The sequence below is a fragment of the Aquarana catesbeiana genome, linkage group LG12 (genome assembly GCF_042186555.1).
Source record: "Aquarana catesbeiana isolate 2022-GZ linkage group LG12, ASM4218655v1, whole genome shotgun sequence".
Lineage (NCBI taxonomy): Eukaryota > Metazoa > Chordata > Amphibia > Anura > Ranidae > Aquarana > Aquarana catesbeiana.
The window spans coordinates 242,784,399-242,804,887 of record NC_133335.1 but is presented as its reverse complement, the minus strand read 5'-3'; the positions used below and the strand labels follow the sequence as shown (position 1 = coordinate 242,804,887).

Below are 20,489 nucleotides of genomic sequence, written 5' to 3'. Positions count from 1 at the left end.
GTCGCATCCCCATTCAGTGCAATAGAATCATTCTAAATCAGTGCGACTTGAGTCGCTCCAACTTAGAAAAAGGTTCCCGCACTACTATTGATCTGACTTTGATACGACTTACATTGACATCTGTTAAAGAAGTCGCATGCAAGTCGTGCCGAAGTCACGCGACTGAAGCCGCGGCGGTGAGAACCGGGGCTCAGGCAACTTGAGGGCCACAGACTTCAATGTTAACCCTCAAAAGTTGCATGAAAGTCGCACCTGAATGGTATACAATGGAACAGTTGTCCATTTCCACTGGTCAAAGCCAAAGTCGCATCTGAGTTGCAACCATCCAAAGTTGCATCAAAGTCAGCGTAGAGTCCGCAAAAGTTGTAAATGGAGCCTAAGGCAACATCGGAGCGACTTTGGATGGGTGCTACTTTCTCTGTTGACTTTATCTTTGACAGCTGCGCATTGATAACATTAGGATGCGACTTTCGTGCCATTTGTTTTAAAGTTTACACTGCAGTCTACGATGCCCAGGTCGCATGAAAGCTGCATCAAACTAGTGCAGGAACCTTTTTTTAAGTCGCAGATATTTGAACGGTTCTCATTTGAAAACATGGGCTGCGATGCAAGGGTCCAAAGTCGCATGACAAGCCGCACCAGTGAGAATGGAGCCTTAGACCACATTCACGCTTTGTGTACACGTCGTTTTTTTATAGGGCTGGGTTCACGCTTTCTGCGTGTGAAGAAACGTGCACACAACTCTATGCGTTTTCTTGCGTTCCAGAGCATCAAACGCCGCTACATACGAGAGACACGCAAGAGAAGTCGCTGGCCCTGCGGCAAAATCTTGCAGCACTGTGCATTTTGACGTGCTCAAAAAAACGCACGTGTTAGCAGATGCGCGAGGATTCCATTAACGACACCAAAATACATCCGCTCGAGGGGGCGGAGCGTTTCCGTGCGCGTCAGAAAAGGGTGCGATTCCCGACACGCAGAATATGTGAACCGAACAACAAAATAATAAGACCCAATTCTAGCGACCAATTAATATTTATAAAATCTTTGCAGTTATTCTTCCTGTGAGAACCGCGTGTCACATAGAGGGAAAAGCGGAATGTTATTAGGCTATTTTATCTCCAGAATGAAAGTTATTCCATCAGAGAATTAGAGAGATACCACATAATGGCCACTAGATGGCGATGGTGAATATAATGTGTTTATTTAATGCGATTGTCAGCGCCATCTAGTGGCCATAAAGTGGTATTTCCCCAATTCGTTAGGAAGAACAGCCAACCTGGGGGGGGGGGGGGGAAACAGCCTAATAACATTCAACGCTAGCCCAGGAATCTGGCAGGAGGGGCCCGCTAGCCCCGGGGATCTGACTGAGGGGCCCGCTAGCCCCAGGGATCTGACTGAGGGGCCCGCTAGCCCCAGGGATCTGACTGAGGGGCCCGCTAGCCCCAGGGATCTGACTGAGGGGCCCGCTAGCCCCGAGGATCTGACTGAGGGGCCCGCTAGCCCCAGGGATCTGACTGAGGGGCCCGCTAGCCCCGGGGATCTGACTGAGGGGCCCGCTAGCCCCAGGGATCTGACTGAGGGGCCCGCTAGCCCCGGGGATCTGACTGAGGGGCCCGCTAGCCCCGGGGATCTGACTGAGGGGCCCGCTAGCCCCGGGGATCTGACTGAGGGGCCCGCTAGCCCCGGGGATCTGACTGAGGGGCCCGCTAGCCCCGAGATCTGACTGAGGGGCCCCTATCCCCCGGGATATGACTGAGGGGCCCCCTACCTCCGGGGATCTAACTGAGGGGCCTACTACCCCTCGGGATATGACTGAGGGGCCCCCTACCCCCCAGGATATGACTGAGGGGCCCCCTACCCCCCGGGATATGACTGAGGGGCCCCCTACCCCTCAGGATATGACTGAGGGGCCCCCTACCCCTCGGGATATGACTGAGGGGCCCGCTAGCCCCAGGGATCTGACTGAGGGGCCCCCTACCCCCTGTGATATGACTGAGGGGCCCCTACCCCCCGGGATATGACTGAGGGGCCCTCTACCCCCCGGGATATGACTGAGGGGCCCCCTACCCCCCGGGATATGACTGAGGGGCCCCCTACCCCTCGGGATATGACTGAGGGGCCTGCTAGCCCCAGGGATCTGACTGAGGGGCCCCCTACCCCCTGGGATATGACTGAGGGGCCCGCTAGCCCCAGGGATCTGACTGAGGGGCCCCCTACCCCCTGGGATATGACTGAGGGGCCCCTACCCCCCGGGATATGACTGAGGGGCCCCCTACCCCCGGGATCTGACTGAGGGGCCCCCTACCCCCCGGGATATGACTGAGGGGCCCCCTATTCCCGGGGATCTGACTGAGGGGCCCCCCACCCCCCGGGATATGACCGAGGGGCCACCTACCCCTCAGGATATGACTGAGGGGCCCGCTAGCCCCGGGGATCTGACTGAGGGTCCCAGAGAAGGAACAGGCCTGTGTCCCACAGGAACTAATTTGATCTTTCTTTAGGTTCTTCCTAACAGGTCATTTATGACTCACCTCATCGATCTCCTTTATCCACCGATCGATCCCATCGAACGACCAGCGGTTGGTGATGTCATAAACCAGAATCACGCCCTGCAAGAAGACATTTCATTGTTATTTATTGTTTCTGCCACCATCAAATATTCCTAGTACTGCACACTGTATACATCGAAGGAACACACAACGATCCAACCCCATAGAGGACCCGTCATCCCCTGATCAGTCCAGAGCTCCAGAAATCTGCTTTGAATCCAGGAGCTAAAAAAGTTGGGAGCCAGTTTTTTTTTTTTTTCCCAACGACAAGACCCCTTCTCATATGTGGGTGCGTGCGCGGGGTGCATGGAAGCATTCCGGCAGCAGTTCAACCACCTGAATGTTTCCATCTGCCAAGTAAAACCTGTGCCTGGTGCCAACAGTGATTGGGCTGACAAAAGCCCAGGCGCCAGGACGCAATGTCTAGTCGAAATGGCAACCTGTGGCCTGGGATTTGTGGAGCCCTGTGTATCAGTGACATCTTCTACACTTTTATCATTATAGTGGTATTAAAGACATCTGCTGGACAGGTGAAAATAAAGGAAAGGAAGCCTAAAAAAAGAAAACTAATGCAGCCGTCACATCTAATTGGTAAGCTTCAATATAATGAATGTTGGCTTTTTAGGGTTCATTATTGCATTCATTTGACGTATCTGACTGCTGCGGGTTGGAGGGGTCTTTCCTCAGTGACAAGTTCCCTTTAAGTGAAGAGGACTGACAGCGATCCAGAGTCGCTGTAAAGATGTAAGCGATTACAGAGGAGGATTTCGCAATCCCAAAACAAACCGCAGAAATGTGCCAGAAGGCACGGCTGGCCGGGCGGACTCGGGTCACATCCAATGTGTAAACCTCAAAACTACAACCCTGAAATCACTGACACTCCGGAATGTGCCTGAGAGCTCTTATCACCGCAACCCGACACGGCACAATACCGACCCGCCAGGACCCCCTCTTATCATGAAATGACCCCCACCCACCCCAGAGGACCCCCAGATGGAGGTATTGTGAAATCATTGGTGATCAGTGAGAAGAATGTTCCTTACATTGGTGATCAGTGAGAAGAATGTTCCTTACATTGGTGATCAGTGAGAAGAATGTTCCTTACATTGGTGATCAGTGAGAAGAATGTTCCTTACATTGGTGATCAGTGAGAAGAATGTTCCTTACATTGGTGATCAGTGAGAAGAATGTTCCTTACATTGGTGATCAGTGAGAAGAATGTTCCTTACATTGGTGATCAGTGAGAAGAATGTTCCTTACATTGGTGATCAGTGAGAAGAATGTCCCTTACATTGGTGATCAGTGAGAAGAATGTTCCTTACATTGGTGATCAGTGGGAAGAATGTTCCTTACATTGGTGATCAGTGAGAAGAATGTCCCTTACATTGGTGATCAGTGAGAAGAATGTTCCTTACATTGGTGATCAGTGGGAAGAATGTTCCTTACATTGGTGATCAGTGAGAAGAATGTTCCTTACATTGGTGATCGGTGAGAAGAATGTTCCTTACATTGGTGATCAGTGGGAAGAATGTTCCTTACATTGGTGATCAGTGAGAAGAATGTCCCTTACATTGGTGATCAGTGAGAAGAATGTCCCTTACATTGGTGATCAGTGAGAAGAATGTTCCTTACATTGGTGATCAGTGAGAAGAATGTTCCTTACATTGGTGATCAGTGAGAAGAATGTTCCTTACATTGGTGATCAGTGGGAAGAATGTTCCTTACATTGGTGATCAGTGAGAAGAATGTTCCTTACATTGGTGATCAGTGGGAAGAATGTTCCTTACATTGGTGATCAGTGGGAAGAATGTTCCTTACATTGGTGATCAGTGAGAAGAATGTTCCTTACATTGGTGATCAGTGAGAAGAATGTTCCTTACATTGGTGATCAGTGAGAAGAATGTTCCTTACATTGGTGATCGGTGAGAAGAATGTTCCTTACATTGGTGATCAGTGGGAAGAATGTTCCTTACATTGGTGATCAGTGAGAAGAATGTTCCTTACATTGGTGATCAGTGAGAAGAATGTTCCTTACATTGGTGGTCAGTGGGAAGAATGTTCCTTACATTGGTGATCAGTGAGAAGAATGTTCCTTACATTGGTGATCAGTGAGAAGAATGTTCCTTACATTGGTGATCAGTGAGAAGAATGTTCCTTACATTGGTGATCAGTGAGAAGAATGTTCCTTACATTGGTGATCAGTGGGAAGAATGTTCCTTACATTGGTGATCAGTGAGAAGAATGTTCCTTACATTGGTGATCAGTGAGAAGAATGTTCCTTACATTGGTGATCAGTGGGAAGAATGTTCCTTACATTGGTGATCAGTGGGAAGAATGCTCCTTACATTGGTGATCAGTGAGAAGAATGCTCCTTACATTGGTGATCAGTGAGAAGAATGTTCCTTACATTGGTGATCAGTGAGAAGAATGCTCCTTACATTGGTGATCAGTGAGAAGAATGTTCCTTACATTGGTGATCAGTGAGAAGAATGTTCCTTACATTGGTGATCAGTGAGAAGAGAAATGCGCAGTTGAGTGGCGTTTTTACCTCCTCCCCTTTACCTTTGCTGTGGACATGTCTACCCGATGTGTATCGATCGGTGGGCAGCACAAAGGGGTTAAATCAGGAGGTGAGGTGGCGTCACATTGCCTCCTCACTTCCAGTCAATCGCCTCTGAAGTGCGATCCAAATGCAGATCGAGCTTCAAAGGAAAGGTAGATTTAATTGAACATCTAATTCTACCCATACCGAGTGAAAACGATCGGAGTAACGCGATCGCTCCATTCTTGGAGGCCAGGCCGGGTTCTTGCTCTCGTACTCGGCCGTCTTGGAGCGATTGGTTCCTGGGCTGGCGGATAATTCCAGTGAGATGTGTTTTTGGAGTGACTCAGAACTTTCCACGCCAAATTCCTCCATTGAGTTGGACTGGAGAAAGGAAATTGTTTATACAAAGGCCGTAAATCACCGGCGTGTCTCCTGTCCGCAGCTTATCAGCCCCGTGCAGGCCGACAGGAACGGCGACTCTTCCCTCCTCCGGAGCGCCGGCAAGAGGACCTGTTATGGTTCCGACTTTCCAATTCCTGAGTCCAGATCTGCTAAGAACACTGAGGGGCCAAATCTGTGATTATACCTGTAGGGGCCCCAATCACACCCCTGCAGTGCCGGAACACGGACTTCAATGGGCTGCCAAAATCCAAAGCAACGCCCTACAGTGCATTACTACACGTCGATTGTTTTTCTAAAAATAACAAACATGTCATACTTACCTCCTCTGTGTAATGGTTTTGCACAGAGCAGCCCCCATCCCCCTCTTCTGGGGTCCCCTGTTGGAGATCCTGGCTCCTCCCCCATAGCAAACCGCTTGCTATAGGGGCACTAGTGTGTGCTCGATCCCGAGTCCATGGACACACAAAGCAAGGCTCAGCCCTGCCCCCCGCATCACTGGCTGTGATTGACAGCAGCAGGAGCCAATGGCTTCCTCTGATGTCTCTGAACCAATGAGGAGGGAGAGAGCCGGGAGAGCTGCTGCTCTTGTGAACATCGCTGGATTGAGATCAGGCTCAAGTATTTGGGGGATGGGGGGATGGGGGGGTGGGGGGGGGCTGCACATAGAAGGTTTTTTTTTACCTTCATGTAAAGTGAATGGGACAGAAACACAGAAGACAGCCGCACAAAACAGCCGTCACATTAAAACCGCCTATGGAATTCAATTCATAATCAATTCTATCTATGCATTGCTGGAACTCACACAACATGCAGTAATCACATTACATGTGTAGCAGAGCCATGTCATTTTAATTACACCCCAAATGTAATAAAGTATGTAATACATAGTTACATATCGTTACATAGTTAGGTTGCAAAAAAAGCCCATCTAGTTCAACCAATAAAAAAATAAATAAATAAATAGAAAAAATAAAAATAAACCATCATTGCATAAGAGAGCAACAATATGAGAGAGATTATTATATATATTTATATACTGTGTGTGTGTGTGTATATATATATATATATATATATATATATATATATATATACACACACACACACACACACAATATTACCAAAAGTATTGGGACGCCTGCCTTTACATGAACTTTAATGGCATCCCAGTCTTAGTCCGTAGGGTTCAATATTGAGTTGGCCCCTCCCCTTTGCAGCTATAACAGCTTCAACTCTTCTGGGAAGGCCGTCCACAAGGTTTAGGAGGGTGTCTATGGGAATGTTTGACCATTCTTCCAGAAGAGCATTTGTGAGGTCAGACACTGATGTTGGACTAGAAGGCCTGGCTCTCAGTCTCCGCTCTAATTCATCCCAAAGGTGTTCTATCAGGTTGAGGCCAGGACTCTGTGCAGGCCAGTCAAGTTCCCCCACCCCAAACTCACTCATCCGTGTCTTTATGGACCTTGCTTTGTGCTCTGGTGGGCAGTCATGTTGGAACAGGAAGGGGCCGTCCCCAAACTGTTCCCACAAAGTTGGGAGCATAAAATTGTTCAAAATGTCTTGGTATGATGACACCTTAAGAGTTCCCTTCACTGGAACTAAGGGGCCAAACCTAACCCCTGAAAAACAACCCCCCACCATAATCCCCCCTCCACCAAATGATTAGGACCAGTACCCAAAGCAAGGTCCATAAAAAACATGGCTGAGCGAGTTTGGGTTGGAGGAACTTGACTGGCCTGCACAGGCTCCTGACATCGACCTGATAAAACACCTTTGGGATGAATTGAAAGGCCAGTGGTGATCCAGGTAGTCTCTTCCACCATCAATATCAGACTTCAACCCCACCGAACACCTTTGGGATGAATTGAAAGGCCAGTGGTGATCCAGGTAGTCTCTTCCACCATCAATATCAGACTTCAACCCCACCGAACACCTTTGGGATGAATTGAAAGGCCAATGGTTATCCAGGTCTTCTTTTCCAACATCAATTATCGGACTTCAACCCCACTGAACATCTTTGGGATGAGTTGAAAGGTTGATGGCGAACCAGGTCTTCTCCTCCAACTTCAGTACCAAACCTCAACCCTACTGAACACCTTTGGGATGAATTGAAAGACAAATTGTGATCCAGGGCTTCTTAGCCAACACCAGTACCTGACTTTAACCATACTGAACACCTTTGGGATGAATTGGAAGATTGATGATGAGCCAGGCCTTCTCCAACATCAGTACTTGACCTCAACCCTATTGAACACATTTGGGATGAATTATAAAGCTGATGGTGATCTAGGTTTTCTTGTCCAACATCAGTACCTGACCTTGACCCTATTGAACCACTCTGGGATGAATTGAAAGGTTAATGGTGATCCAGGTCTTCTCATTCAACATCAGTACCTGACCTCAACCCTATTGAACACCTTTGGGATGAATTGAAAGGCCAATGGTTATCCAGGTCTTCTCTTCCAACACCAATAATCGGACTTCAACTGCACTGAACACCTTTGGGATGAATTGGAGGTTGATGGTGATCCAGGTCTTCTCCTCCAACATCAGTACTTGACCTCCACCCTACTGGACACCTTTGGGATGAATTGAAAAGCCAATGGTGATCTAGGTCTTCCTGTCCAACATCAGTACCTGATCTTGACCCTATTGAACCCCTCTGGGATGAATTGAAAGGATAATGGTGATCCCGGTCTTCTCATTCAACATCAGTACCTGACCTCAACCCTACTGAACACCTTTCGGATGAACTGGAACTCCAATGCTGATTCTGCCCATTTGTGAGGTCAGGTGTTGGAAGAGAATCCAACATCAGCACCTGACCTCACAAATGGGCAGAAATCCTCACAGACATCCTCCAAAATCTTTTGGAAAGTCTTCCCAAAAGCCATAAAAGGGGGCAACTCCATATTAAAAGGCCATGGCTATGGAATGTCAGGTCCAACAAGCTCATAGAGGTGTGACGGTCAGGTGACCACAACAATTGGCCATTTAGTACATGTTTTAGGTTTTCTCCTTACCTGAGCTCCCCTGGAATAAGAACGAAAAATAGTGCAAAATCTTCCTTGTCCTGAAGTGTCCCTACAAGAAAAAAAAAGAAAAAAAAAAGGAAATTAAACATTATAAAGAATAGTAAAACATGAATGGAAGTCTAGAAACAAAGGGCCATGGAGATAACAATGGGCTTATATGGGAAGACAATCGGCCATGTTTATAGATGGAGGTCACATGACATTACGAGAGATTATGAGATGAATTTCTGGCCTGGTGGAGAGGCATTTCCTCTCCGTTTCAATGGAGACGATGTTCTTAAAGGGAAAGTATCGCATATTTCCATTGAGGGAACATTTGACCTTGATTTATGCAGTTCGCAAGATCAAGTCATTTTGATCGTCGCTCTTTTACCTGCTCGCTCTTCCATATTTTTTCATTTATATTTGAAACTGCAATTTTTTAGATTAGCCACTAGAGGGCACAAACACTCACTTTACATTTATTCCGCCTTGCTTCTTCACAGTTGCTGAGATAAGAGATCAGCCACACAGGGGGTGCATTGTTTTAAGTAAGCCGGCCAGGCCGACTATAGACAACCATTGTGTAAAGTTCAATCGTTGTAATCCTGCGAGGCGGGGAGCAGAGGCTGCATAGGCCATGAGAACATAGGAAAGCCCCCCATGAACATATAGGTCTCATGTGCATATCTAGGACTGTGTATTGGGGAGATCTCCCTTCACTTCCTGTTCCAGTGACACCCATAAAAGGAAATGGAGGATGTGGTTGTCACTGAGACAGAGAGGAACAGATGGGAATAAAAACATTGTCAGAGGTTCCAAGCATTCCGTACTCTACAAATAATGTGTCCCTGCGGCCCAAAGCACTTTTTGTAGAATAGAAGTACACCCCATCTGCCCACCCACCAGACAAATCCCGCTGCAAGCCTGATTTCAGATTTCAGGTAGTATGTGGCATCTCATAATAATGGATTCCTTACATTGGGAGGAATATACAAGTCTAATGGTGCTTTTCTGAAGAGAATTGTCTGAAGTTGTTGTTTAATCTCCAGATCTGCGGAGTAAATTCTTCGAAGTGAGAGTAATACATCCACATGTTATAGAGATCAGCGGTGATGGCTTTTCCCGACTTCCTGCTGGCGCGGCCCCGTCTGAGCTCTGCTGCCAGATCAGCACTGATGGAGGGAGAAGAAAGGTCGGCCAGGAACTCCGACCACAGAGCGCAGACAGAGGGATTACCAACCTTCTCTCTCAACTCCGTCCTGTGTGACTATACCGAGAGAGAGGAACTACAAGTCCCAGCATCTACCCCTACCGTATACACGAGTGACATCACCACCCTCCAGATATACACAAGTGACATCACCGCCCTCCAGATATACACAAGTGACATCACCACCCTCCAGATATACACGAGTGACATCACCACCCTCCAGATATACACGAGTGACATCACCACCCTCCAGATATACACGAGTGACATCGCCACCCTCCAGATATACACGAGTGACATCACCACCCTCCAGATATACACGAGTGACATCACCACCCTCCAGATATACACAAGTGACATCACCACCCTCCAGATATACACGAGTGACATCACCACCCTCCAGATATACACGAGTGACATCGCCACCCTCCAGATATACACGAGTGACATCGCCACCCTCCAGATATACACGAGTGACATCACCACCCTCCAGATATACACGAGTGACATCACCACCCTCCAGATATACACAAGTGACATCACCGCCCTCCAGATATACACGAGTGACATCACCACCCTCCAGATATACACGAGTGACATCACCACCCTCCAGATATACACGAGTGACATCACCACCCTCCAGATATACACGAGTGACATCACCGCCCTCCAGATATACACGAGTGACATCACCGCCCTCCAGATATACACGAGTGACATCACCGCCCTCCAGATATACACAAGCGACATCACCGCCCTCCAGATATACACAAGTGACATCACCGCCCTCCAGATATACACGAGTGACATCACCGCCCTCCAGATATACACAAGTGACATCACCACCCTCCAGATATACACGAGTGACATCACCACCCTCCAGATATACACAAGTGACATCACCGCCCTCCAGATATACACGAGTGACATCACCACCCTCCAGATATACACGAGTGACATCACCACCCTCCAGATATACACGAGTGACATCACCGCCCTCCAGATATACACAAGTGACATCACCGCCCTCCAGATATACACAAGTGACATCACCGCCCTCCAGATATACACGAGTGACATCACCGCCCTCCAGATATACACGAGTGACATCACCACCCTCCAGATATACACGAGCGACATCACCGCCCTCCAGATATACACGAGCGACATCACCACCCTCCAGATATACACGAGTGACATCACCGCCCTCCAGATATACACGAGTGACATCACCGCCCTCCAGATATACACGAGTGACATCACCGCCCTCCAGATATACACGAGTGACATCACCGCCCTCCAGATATACGCGAGTGACATCACCGCCCTCCAGATATACACGAGTGACATCACCGCCCTCCAGATATAAGATATATTATACAGGAGTGACATCACCGCCCTCCAGATATAAGATATATTATACAGGAGTGACATCACCGCCCTCCAGATATACACGAGTGACATCACCGCCCTCCAGATATACACGAGTGACATCACCACCCTACAGATATACACAAGTGACATCACCGCCCTCCAGATATACATGAGTGACATCACCGCCCTCCAGATATACACGAGTGACATCACCGCCCTCCAGATATACAGGAGTGACATCACCGCCCTCCAGATATACACAAGTGACATCACCGCCCTCCAGATATAAGATATATTATACAGGAGTGACATCACCGCTCACCAGATATAATGATGACTTACTATATATATATATATATATATATATACACACACATACTCATTGAAGTTATTTATTTTTGCGGCTCCTCTAGAAGTGTAATAAGCACATACTGTATATAGAAGGGGTCCACATACTGTATATAGAAGGGGGTCCACATGCTGTATATAGAAGGGGGTCCACATGCTGTATATAGAAGGGGTCCACATACTGTATATAGAAGGGGTCCACATACTGTATATAGAAGGGGTCCACATGCTGTATATAGAAGGGGTCCACATGCTGTATATAGAAGGGGGTCCACATACTGTATATAGAAGGGGTCCACATACTGTATATAGAAGGGGTCCACATGCTGTATATAGGGGGGTCCACATACTGTATATAGAAGGGGTCCACATGCTGTATATAGAAGGGGGTCCACATACTGTATATAGAAGGGTTCCACATACTGTATATAGAAGGGGTCCACATGCTGTATATAGGGGGGTCCACATACTGTATATAGAAGGGGTCCACATACTGTATATAGAAGGGGGTCCACATGCTGTATATAGAAGGGGTCCACATACTGTATATAGAAGGGGTCCACATACTCTATATAGAAGGGGTCCACATGCTGTATATAGAAGGGGTCCACATGCTGTATATAGAAGGGGGTCCACATACTGTATATAGGGGGGTCCACATACTGTATATAGGGGGGTCCACATACTGTATATAGGGGGGTCCACTTACTGTATATAGAAGGGGTCCACATACTGTATATAGAAGGGGTCCACATGCTGTATATAGAGGGGGTCCACATACTGTATATAGAAGGGGTCCACATACTGTATATAGAAGGGGTCCACATACTGTATATAGAAGGGGTCCACATGCTGTATATAGAAGGGGTCCACATACTGTATATAGAAGGGGTCCACATACTGTATATAGAAGGGGTCCACATGCTGTATATAGAGGGGGTCCACATACTGTATATAGAAGGGGTCCACATACTGTATATAGAAGGGGGTCCACATGCTGTATATAGAAGGGGTCCACATACTGTATATAGAAGGGGTCCACATGCTGTATATAGAAGGGGGTCCACATGCTGTATATAGAAGGGGGTCCACATGCTGTATATAGAAGGGGGTCCACATGCTGTATATAGAAGGGGGTCCACATGCTGTATATAGAAGGGGTCCACATACTGTATATAGAAGGGGTCCACATGCTGTATATAGGGGGGGTCCACATGCTGTATATAGAAGGGGTCCACATGCTGTATATATAAGGGGTCCACATGCTGTATATAGGGGGGGTCCACATGCTGTATATAGAAGGGGGTCCACATGCTGTATATAGAAGGGGGTCCACATGCTGTATATAGAAGGGGTCCACATGCTGTATATAGAAGGGGTCCACATGCTGTATATAGAAGGGGTCCACATGCTGTATATAGAAGGGGTCCACATGCTGTATATAGAAGGGGGTCCTCATGCTGTATATAGAAGGGGGTCCACATACTGTATATAGAGGGGGTCCACATGCTGTATATAGGGGGGGTCCACATGCTGTATATAGAAGGGGGTCCACATACTGTATATAGAAGGGGTCCACATACTGTATATAGAAGGGGTCCACATGCTGTATATAGGGGGGTCCACATACTGTATATAGAGGGGGTCCACATACTGTATATAGAAGGGGTCCACATACTGTATATAGAAGGGGTCCACATACTGTATATAGAAGGGGGTCCACATACTGTATATAGAAGGGGGTCCACATACTGTATATAGGGGGGTCCACATACTGTATATAGAAGGGGGTCCACATACTGTATATAGAAGGGGTCCACATACTGTATATAGAAGGGGTCCACATACTGTATATAGAGGGGGTCACAATTCTATGTCAGGTAATGACATTCTATTGGCTGATTGGAGATGAGAACTCCCCCCGGCTCGGACCCCTCTTTCCTCCGCAGCGCCATTTTATACGTTTGTAAGAAAACGCGAAGATTTAGCCGCGAACGATCGCTCTATAATTACATCCCTGACACCATAATTACCGCCATCACAAAGACATTTTGCAGCGCACGTTGTGTCGTTCTAATTGGACGCAGCCTTCTACTTCCCCCACATCGGCTTCTGTCCCCAATTTTAACTCTATCATGGCTGAGAGGACACAATAAACCTCAGATTGTACCCAGGAATGAGTCCGGATCATATAAAATATAATAAAGGAAGAATATAATTATTATCAAATCCGATATGAGGAGCACCGACCAGGGAACCTGAGAGATGGGGAACCTGATGGATGGGGACACTGATGGGGAAACCTGAGGGATGGGGACACTGATGGGGGAACCTGATGGATGGGGACACTGATGGGGGAACCTGAGGGATGGGGACACTGATGGGGGAACCTGATGGATGGGGACACTGATGGGGAAACCTGAGGGATGGGGGAACCTGATGGATGGGGACACTGATGGGGGAACCTGATGGATGGGGACACTGATGGGGGAACCTGATGGATGGGGACACTGATGGGGAAACCTGAGGGATGGGGACACTGATGGGGAAACCTGAGGGATGGGGACACTGATGGGGAAACCTGAGGGATGGGGACACTGATGGGGGAACCTGATGGATGGGGACACTGATGGGGAAACCTGAGGGATGGGGACACTGATGGGGAAACCTGAGGGATGGGGACACTGATGGGGGAACCTGATGGATGGGGACACTGATGGGGAAACCTGAGGGATGGGGGAACCTGAGGGATGGGGACACTGATGGGGAAACCTGAGGGATGGGGGAACCTGATGGATGGGGACACTGATGGGGGAACCTGATGGATGGGGACACTGATGGGGGAACCTGATGGATGGGGACACTGATGGGGGAACCTGAGGGATGGGGGAACCTGATGGATGGGGACACTGAGGGATGGGGACACTGATGGGGGAACCTGAGGGATGGGGACACCTGAGGGATGGGGACACTGATGGGGGAACCTGATGGATGGGGAACCTGATGGATGGGGACACTGATGGGGGAACCTGAGGGATGGGGACACTGATGGGGGAACCTGATGGATGGGGACACTGATGGGGGAACCTGATGGATGGGGACACTGATGGGGGAACCTGAGGGATGGGGGAACCTGAGGGATGGGGACACTGATGGGGGAACCTGATGGATGGGGACACTGATGGGGGAACCTGAGGGATGGGGACACTGATGGGGGAACCTGAGGGATGGGGAACCTGAGGGATGGGGACACTGATGGGGGAACCTGATGGATGGGGACACTGATGGGGGAACCTGAGGGATGGGGACACTGATGGGGGAACCTGATGGATGGGGACACTGATGGGGGAACCTGAGGGATGGGGAACCTGAGGGATGGGGACACTGATGGGGGAACCTGAGGAATGGGGACACTGATGGGGGAACCTGATGGATGGGGACACTGATGGGGAAACCTGAGGGATGGGGGAACCTGATGGATGGGGACACTGATGGGGGAACCTGATGGATGGGGACACTGATGGGGAAACCTGAGGGATGGGGGAACCTGATGGATGGGGACACTGATGGGGGAACCTGATGGATGGGGACACTGATGGGGAAACCTGAGGGATGGGGACACTGATGGGGAAACCTGAGGGATGGGGACACTGATGGGGAAACCTGAGGGATGGGGACACTGATGGGGAAACCTGAGGGATGGGGACACTGATGGGGGAACCTGATGGATGGGGACACTGATGGGGAAACCTGAGGGATGGGGACACTGATGGGGAAACCTGAGGGATGGGGACACTGATGGGGAAACCTGAGGGATGGGGACACTGATGGGGGAACCTGATGGATGGGGACACTGATGGGGAAACCTGAGGGATGGGGACACTGATGGGGAAACCTGAGGGATGGGGACACTGATGGGGGAACCTGATGGATGGGGACACTGATGGGGAAACCTGAGGGATGGGGGAACCTGAGGGATGGGGACACTGATGGGGAAACCTGAGGGATGGGGGAACCTGATGGATGGGGACACTGATGGGGGAACCTGATGGATGGGGACACTGATGGGGGAACCTGATGGATGGGGACACTGATGGGGGAACCTGAGGGATGGGGGAACCTGATGGATGGGGACACTGATGGGGGAACCTGAGGGATGGGGACACTGATGGGGGAACCTGAGGGATGGGGACACCTGAGGGATGGGGACACTGATGGGGGAACCTGATGGATGGGGAACCTGATGGATGGGGACACTGATGGGGGAACCTGAGGGATGGGGACACTGATGGGGGAACCTGATGGATGGGGACACTGATGGGGGAACCTGATGGATGGGGACACTGATGGGGGAACCTGAGGGATGGGGGAACCTGAGGGATGGGGACACTGATGGGGGAACCTGATGGATGGGGACACTGATGGGGGAACCTGAGGGATGGGGACACTGATGGGGGAACCTGAGGGATGGGGAACCTGAGGGATGGGGACACTGATGGGGGAACCTGATGGATGGGGACACTGATGGGGGAACCTGAGGGATGGGGACACTGATGGGGGAACCTGATGGATGGGGACACTGATGGGGGAACCTGAGGGATGGGGAACCTGAGGGATGGGGACACTGATGGGGGAACCTGAGGAATGGGGACACTGATGGGGGAACCTGAGGGATGGGGAACCTGAGGGATGGGGACACTGATGGGGGAACCTGAGGGATGGGGAACCTGAGGGATGGGGACACTGATGGGGGAACCTGAGGGATGGGGACACTGATGGGGGAACCTGAGGGATGGGGAACCTGAGGGATGGGGACACTGATGGGGGAACCTGAGGGATGGGGACACTGATGGGGGAACCTGAGGGATGGGGACACTGATGGGGGAACCTGAGGGATGGGGAACCTGATGGAGGAACCTGAGGGATGGGGGAACCTGATGGAGGAACCTGAGGGATGGGGGAACCTGATGGATGGGGACACTGATGGGGGAACTTGATGGATGGGGACACTGTGATGGGGGAACCTGATGGATGGGGACACTGTGATGGGGGAACCTGATGGATGGGGACACTGTGATGTGGGGAACCTGAGGGATGGGAACACCTCAGGGATGGCGGAACCTTATGGATGGGGACACTGATGGGGGAACCTGGTGGATGGGGATACTGTGATGGGGGAACCTGATAAATGGGAACACCTGAGGGATGGGGGAACCTGAGGGATGGGGAAAGCTAAGGGATGGGGGAAGCTGATAGATGGGAACACCTGATGAATGGGGACACCTCAGAGATGGGGACACCTTAGGGATGGGGGAACCTGATGGATGGGGACACTGATGGGGGAACCTGATAAATAGGGACACCTGATGGATGGGGACACTGATGGAGGAAAAAGGGACATCTAATGTACAGTACGGTATCTGGGCACGGTGATGGGGGAAGGTGATGTAGGTTGGTAGGGGGTCTCAGGGGCCCCCGATGCTATGAAGATGGCTCTGTGACAACGCTCGGTCCCCGTCTTCTAATTGCTCTCCATTGTTGTCACCGTCACACAGACTTCCAATGGAGACAAGTGGCCCTTTTAAAACACCGGAATGGTTGAAGGTCATCACTGTCAGGAAGTCGCTGCAAAGAGGCTGCAGGAGGAGATCAGCAGCAACAAAGGAGAATAGAAATGTGAACAGACGGATTTTATTTTAAAAAATGTCAGTTTATGAGACGTCATCCAGGTTACATCTCCTTCATAATGAGGCATGTGAAGGGAATGTATGCAGAGCCGGGAGCCAAGTCCTTGTACTGAGGCCAGTTATTTTCTTCATTTCTTAACAAATATAAATCATAAAATGTTCCCGGCGCCCGATTCCGGGAGTTTTATTATAAAGGCCGAGGATGACGTCACCTTCATAGCCGGCAATACTTTATTCATAAATCACATTATTGTATGGAAAGGTCCAGGACACTGGAGGAGTGACATCATCACAACACACTCCGAAACGACACACCGCCCTTTTACACCACTTACTGACAGGACACCCCGCTCACCTGACACCGCTCAGCGAAGCCCGGTACAGCGGAAGAAGAGGACGGGGCAGCCCGGCACAGTGCAGGAAGAGGACGGGGCAGCCCGGCACAGCGGAGGAAAAGGACGGGGCAGCCCGGCACAGCGGAGGAAAAGGACGGGGCAGCCCGGCACAGTGCAGGAAGAGGACGGGGCAGCCCGGCACAGCGGAGGAAAAGGACGGGGCAGCCCGGCACAGCGGAGGAAAAGGACGGGGCAGCCCGGCACAGCGGAGGAAGAGGACAGGGCAGCCCGGCACAGTGGAGGAAAAGGACGGGGCAGCCCGGCACAGCGGAGGAAAAGGACGGGGCAGCCCGGCACAGCGGAGGAAGAGGACGGGGCAGCCCGGCACAGCGGAGGAAGAGGACGGGGCAGCCCGGCACAGCGGAGGAAAAGGACGGGGCAGCCCGGCACAGCGGAGGAAGAGGACGGGTCAGCCCTGCACAGCGGAGAAAGAGGACGGGGCAGCCCTGCACAGCGGAGAAAGAGGACGGGGCAGCCCGGCACAGTGTAGGAAGAGGACGGGGCAGCCCGGCACAGCGGAGCAAGAGGACGGGGCAGCCCTGCACAGCGGAGGAAGAGGACGGGGCAGCCCGGCACAGTGTAGGAAGAGGACGGGGCAGCCCTGCACAGCGGAGGAAGAGGATGGGGCAGCCCTGCACAGTGAAGGAAGAGGACGGGGCAGCACGGCACAGTGTAGGAAGAGGACGGGGCAGCCTGGCACAGCGGAGGAAAAGGACGGGGCAGCCCGGCACAGCGGAGGAAAAGGACGGGGCAGCCCGGCACAGCGGAGGAAAAGGACGGGGCAGCCCGGCACAGCGGAGGAAGAGGACGGGGCAGCCCTGCACAGTGGAGGAAGAGGACGGGGCAGCCCGGCACAGTGTAGGAAGAGGACGGGGCAGCCCTGCACAGCGGAGAAAGAGGACGGGGCAGCCCGGCACAGTGTAGGAAGAGGACGGGGCAGCCCGGCACAGCGGAGGAAGAGGACGGGGCAGCCCTGCACAGCGGAGAAAGAGGACGGGGCAGCCCGGCACAGTGTAGGAAGAGGACGGGGCAGCCCTGCACAGCGGAGGAAGAGGACGGGGCAGCCCTGCACAGTGGAGGAAGAGGACGGGGCAGCACGGCACAGTGTAGGAAGAGGACGGGGCAGCCCGGCACAGCGGAGGAAAAGGACGGGGCAGCCCGGCACAGCGGAGGAAAAGGACGGGGCAGCCCGGCACAGCGGAGGAAGAGGACGGGGCAGCCCTGCACAGTGGAGGAAGAGGACGGGGCAGCCCGGCACAGTGTAGGAAGAGGACGGGGCAGCCCGGCACAGCGGAGGAAGAGGACGGGGCAGCCCTGCACAGTGGAGGAAGAGGACGGGGCAGCCCGGCACAGTGTAGGAAGAGGACGGGGCAGCCCGGCACAGCGGAGGAAGAGGACGGGGCAGCCCTGCACAGTGGAGGAAGAGGACGGGGCAGCCCGGCACAGTGGAGGAAGAGGACGGGGCAGCCCGGCACAGCGGAGGAAAAGGACGGGGCAGCCCGGCACAGCGGAGGAAAAGGACGGGGCAGCCCGGCACAGCGGAGGAAGAGGACGGGGCAGCCCGGCACAGCGGAGGAAGAGGACGGGGCAGCCCGGCACAGCGGAGGAAGAGGATGGGGCAGCCCGGCACAATGCATGAAGAGGACGGGGCAGCCCGGCACAGTGCAGGAAGAGGACGGGGCAGCCCGGCACAGTGCAGGAAGAGGACGGGGCAGCCCGGCACAGCGGAGGAAGAGGACGGGGCAGCCCGGCACAATGCAGGAAGAGGACGGGGCAGCCCGGCACAGTGTAGGAAGAGGACGGGGCAGCCCGGCACAGCGGAGGAAGAGGACGGGGCAGCCCTGCACAGTGGAGGAAGAGGACGGGGCAGCCCGGCACAGTGGAGGAAGAGGACGGGGCAGCCCGGCACAGCGGAGGAAAAGGACGGGGCAGCCCGGCACAGCGGAGGAAAAGGACGGGGCAGCCCGGCACAGCGGAGGAAGAGGACGGGGCAGCCCGGCACAGCGGAGGAAGAGGACGGGGCAGCCCGGCACAGCGGAGGAAGAGGATGGGGCAGCCCGGCACAATGCAGGAAGAGGACGGGGCAGCCCGGCACAGTGCAGGAAGAGGACGGGGCAGCCCGGCACAGTGCAGGAAGAGGACGGGGCAGCCCGGCACAGCGGAGGAAGAGGACGGGGCAGCCCGGCACAATGCAGGAAGAGGACGGGGCAGCCCGGCACAGTGTAGGAAGAGGACGGGGCAGCCCTGCAGTGAAGATTTCTACAGAGTGCAGCAGCCTACACATTATGGGACAAGCTTCTTACAGGTAGGAAGTAATGGAACTAAAGTTGCAGAGAAAAATTATTTTTAGCTAAACTTCAACTTTAGGCCCTGTTCACATATCCCTGCTCGCAATTTTTGTTGCGCAATTCTGTGTGCCGCCCATCGAGCAGCCAATTCAAAGGGCTGCCCTACGCGCGTTTGTCACCCAAAAGGAGCTTCCGCCTCCTTTCTGGGCAAGAATCACAGCAGAATCGCTCTGCGTTTGAGGTGCCATTACAAATAATTGGACCCAAACGCTTGCCATGCATTTCGCCAGGATTTGGAAACGCGGCGATTCTGACCGCGATTCCAAAACGCGTAATTTGAGCGGAGCCTTAACTAATCATTATTTTAACTGTACAGAGCACCCTTGGTACCCGGAAGATGTGAAATGAAAACAATGTACATGTCGGGATCTGGAAACACAGCACAGAATATTGGACATTGTAAAACACGACCCACCAGAGCTGCAGCTTTATCCGTCGCCCGTCCAGCAGTATAGTCGTCGTCTTGTAGTCAATTCCTGCAACAAACATGAAAAGAAAAAAGTAATTAGCGATGTTAAAAATGTAACCATTTTAAGATAAACCATCACAAGCATAGCACAATGTAATACCGCCAGGGATGGAAACCCTGCACTGATGTCACAACTCCGGGATTCTCT

General features: G+C 51.7%; 1 protein-coding gene across 1 annotated transcript in view; it reads right to left on the bottom strand.

Annotated features, from left to right (window-relative positions):
• Nucleotides 1-20,489, bottom strand: part of LOC141113735 (ras-related protein Rab-40B) — a 110,242-nt gene that overhangs the window by 5,623 nt on the left and 84,130 nt on the right. The window contains exons 3-5 of the mRNA XM_073607020.1: nt 20,288-20,348; nt 8,517-8,577; nt 2,532-2,609 (exon numbers count right to left, since the gene is read on the bottom strand). Of these exons, the coding sequence (XP_073463121.1) occupies nt 2,532-2,609; nt 8,517-8,577; nt 20,288-20,348 (200 nt within the window). The remainder of the gene's footprint in view (nt 1-2,531; nt 2,610-8,516; nt 8,578-20,287; nt 20,349-20,489) is intronic.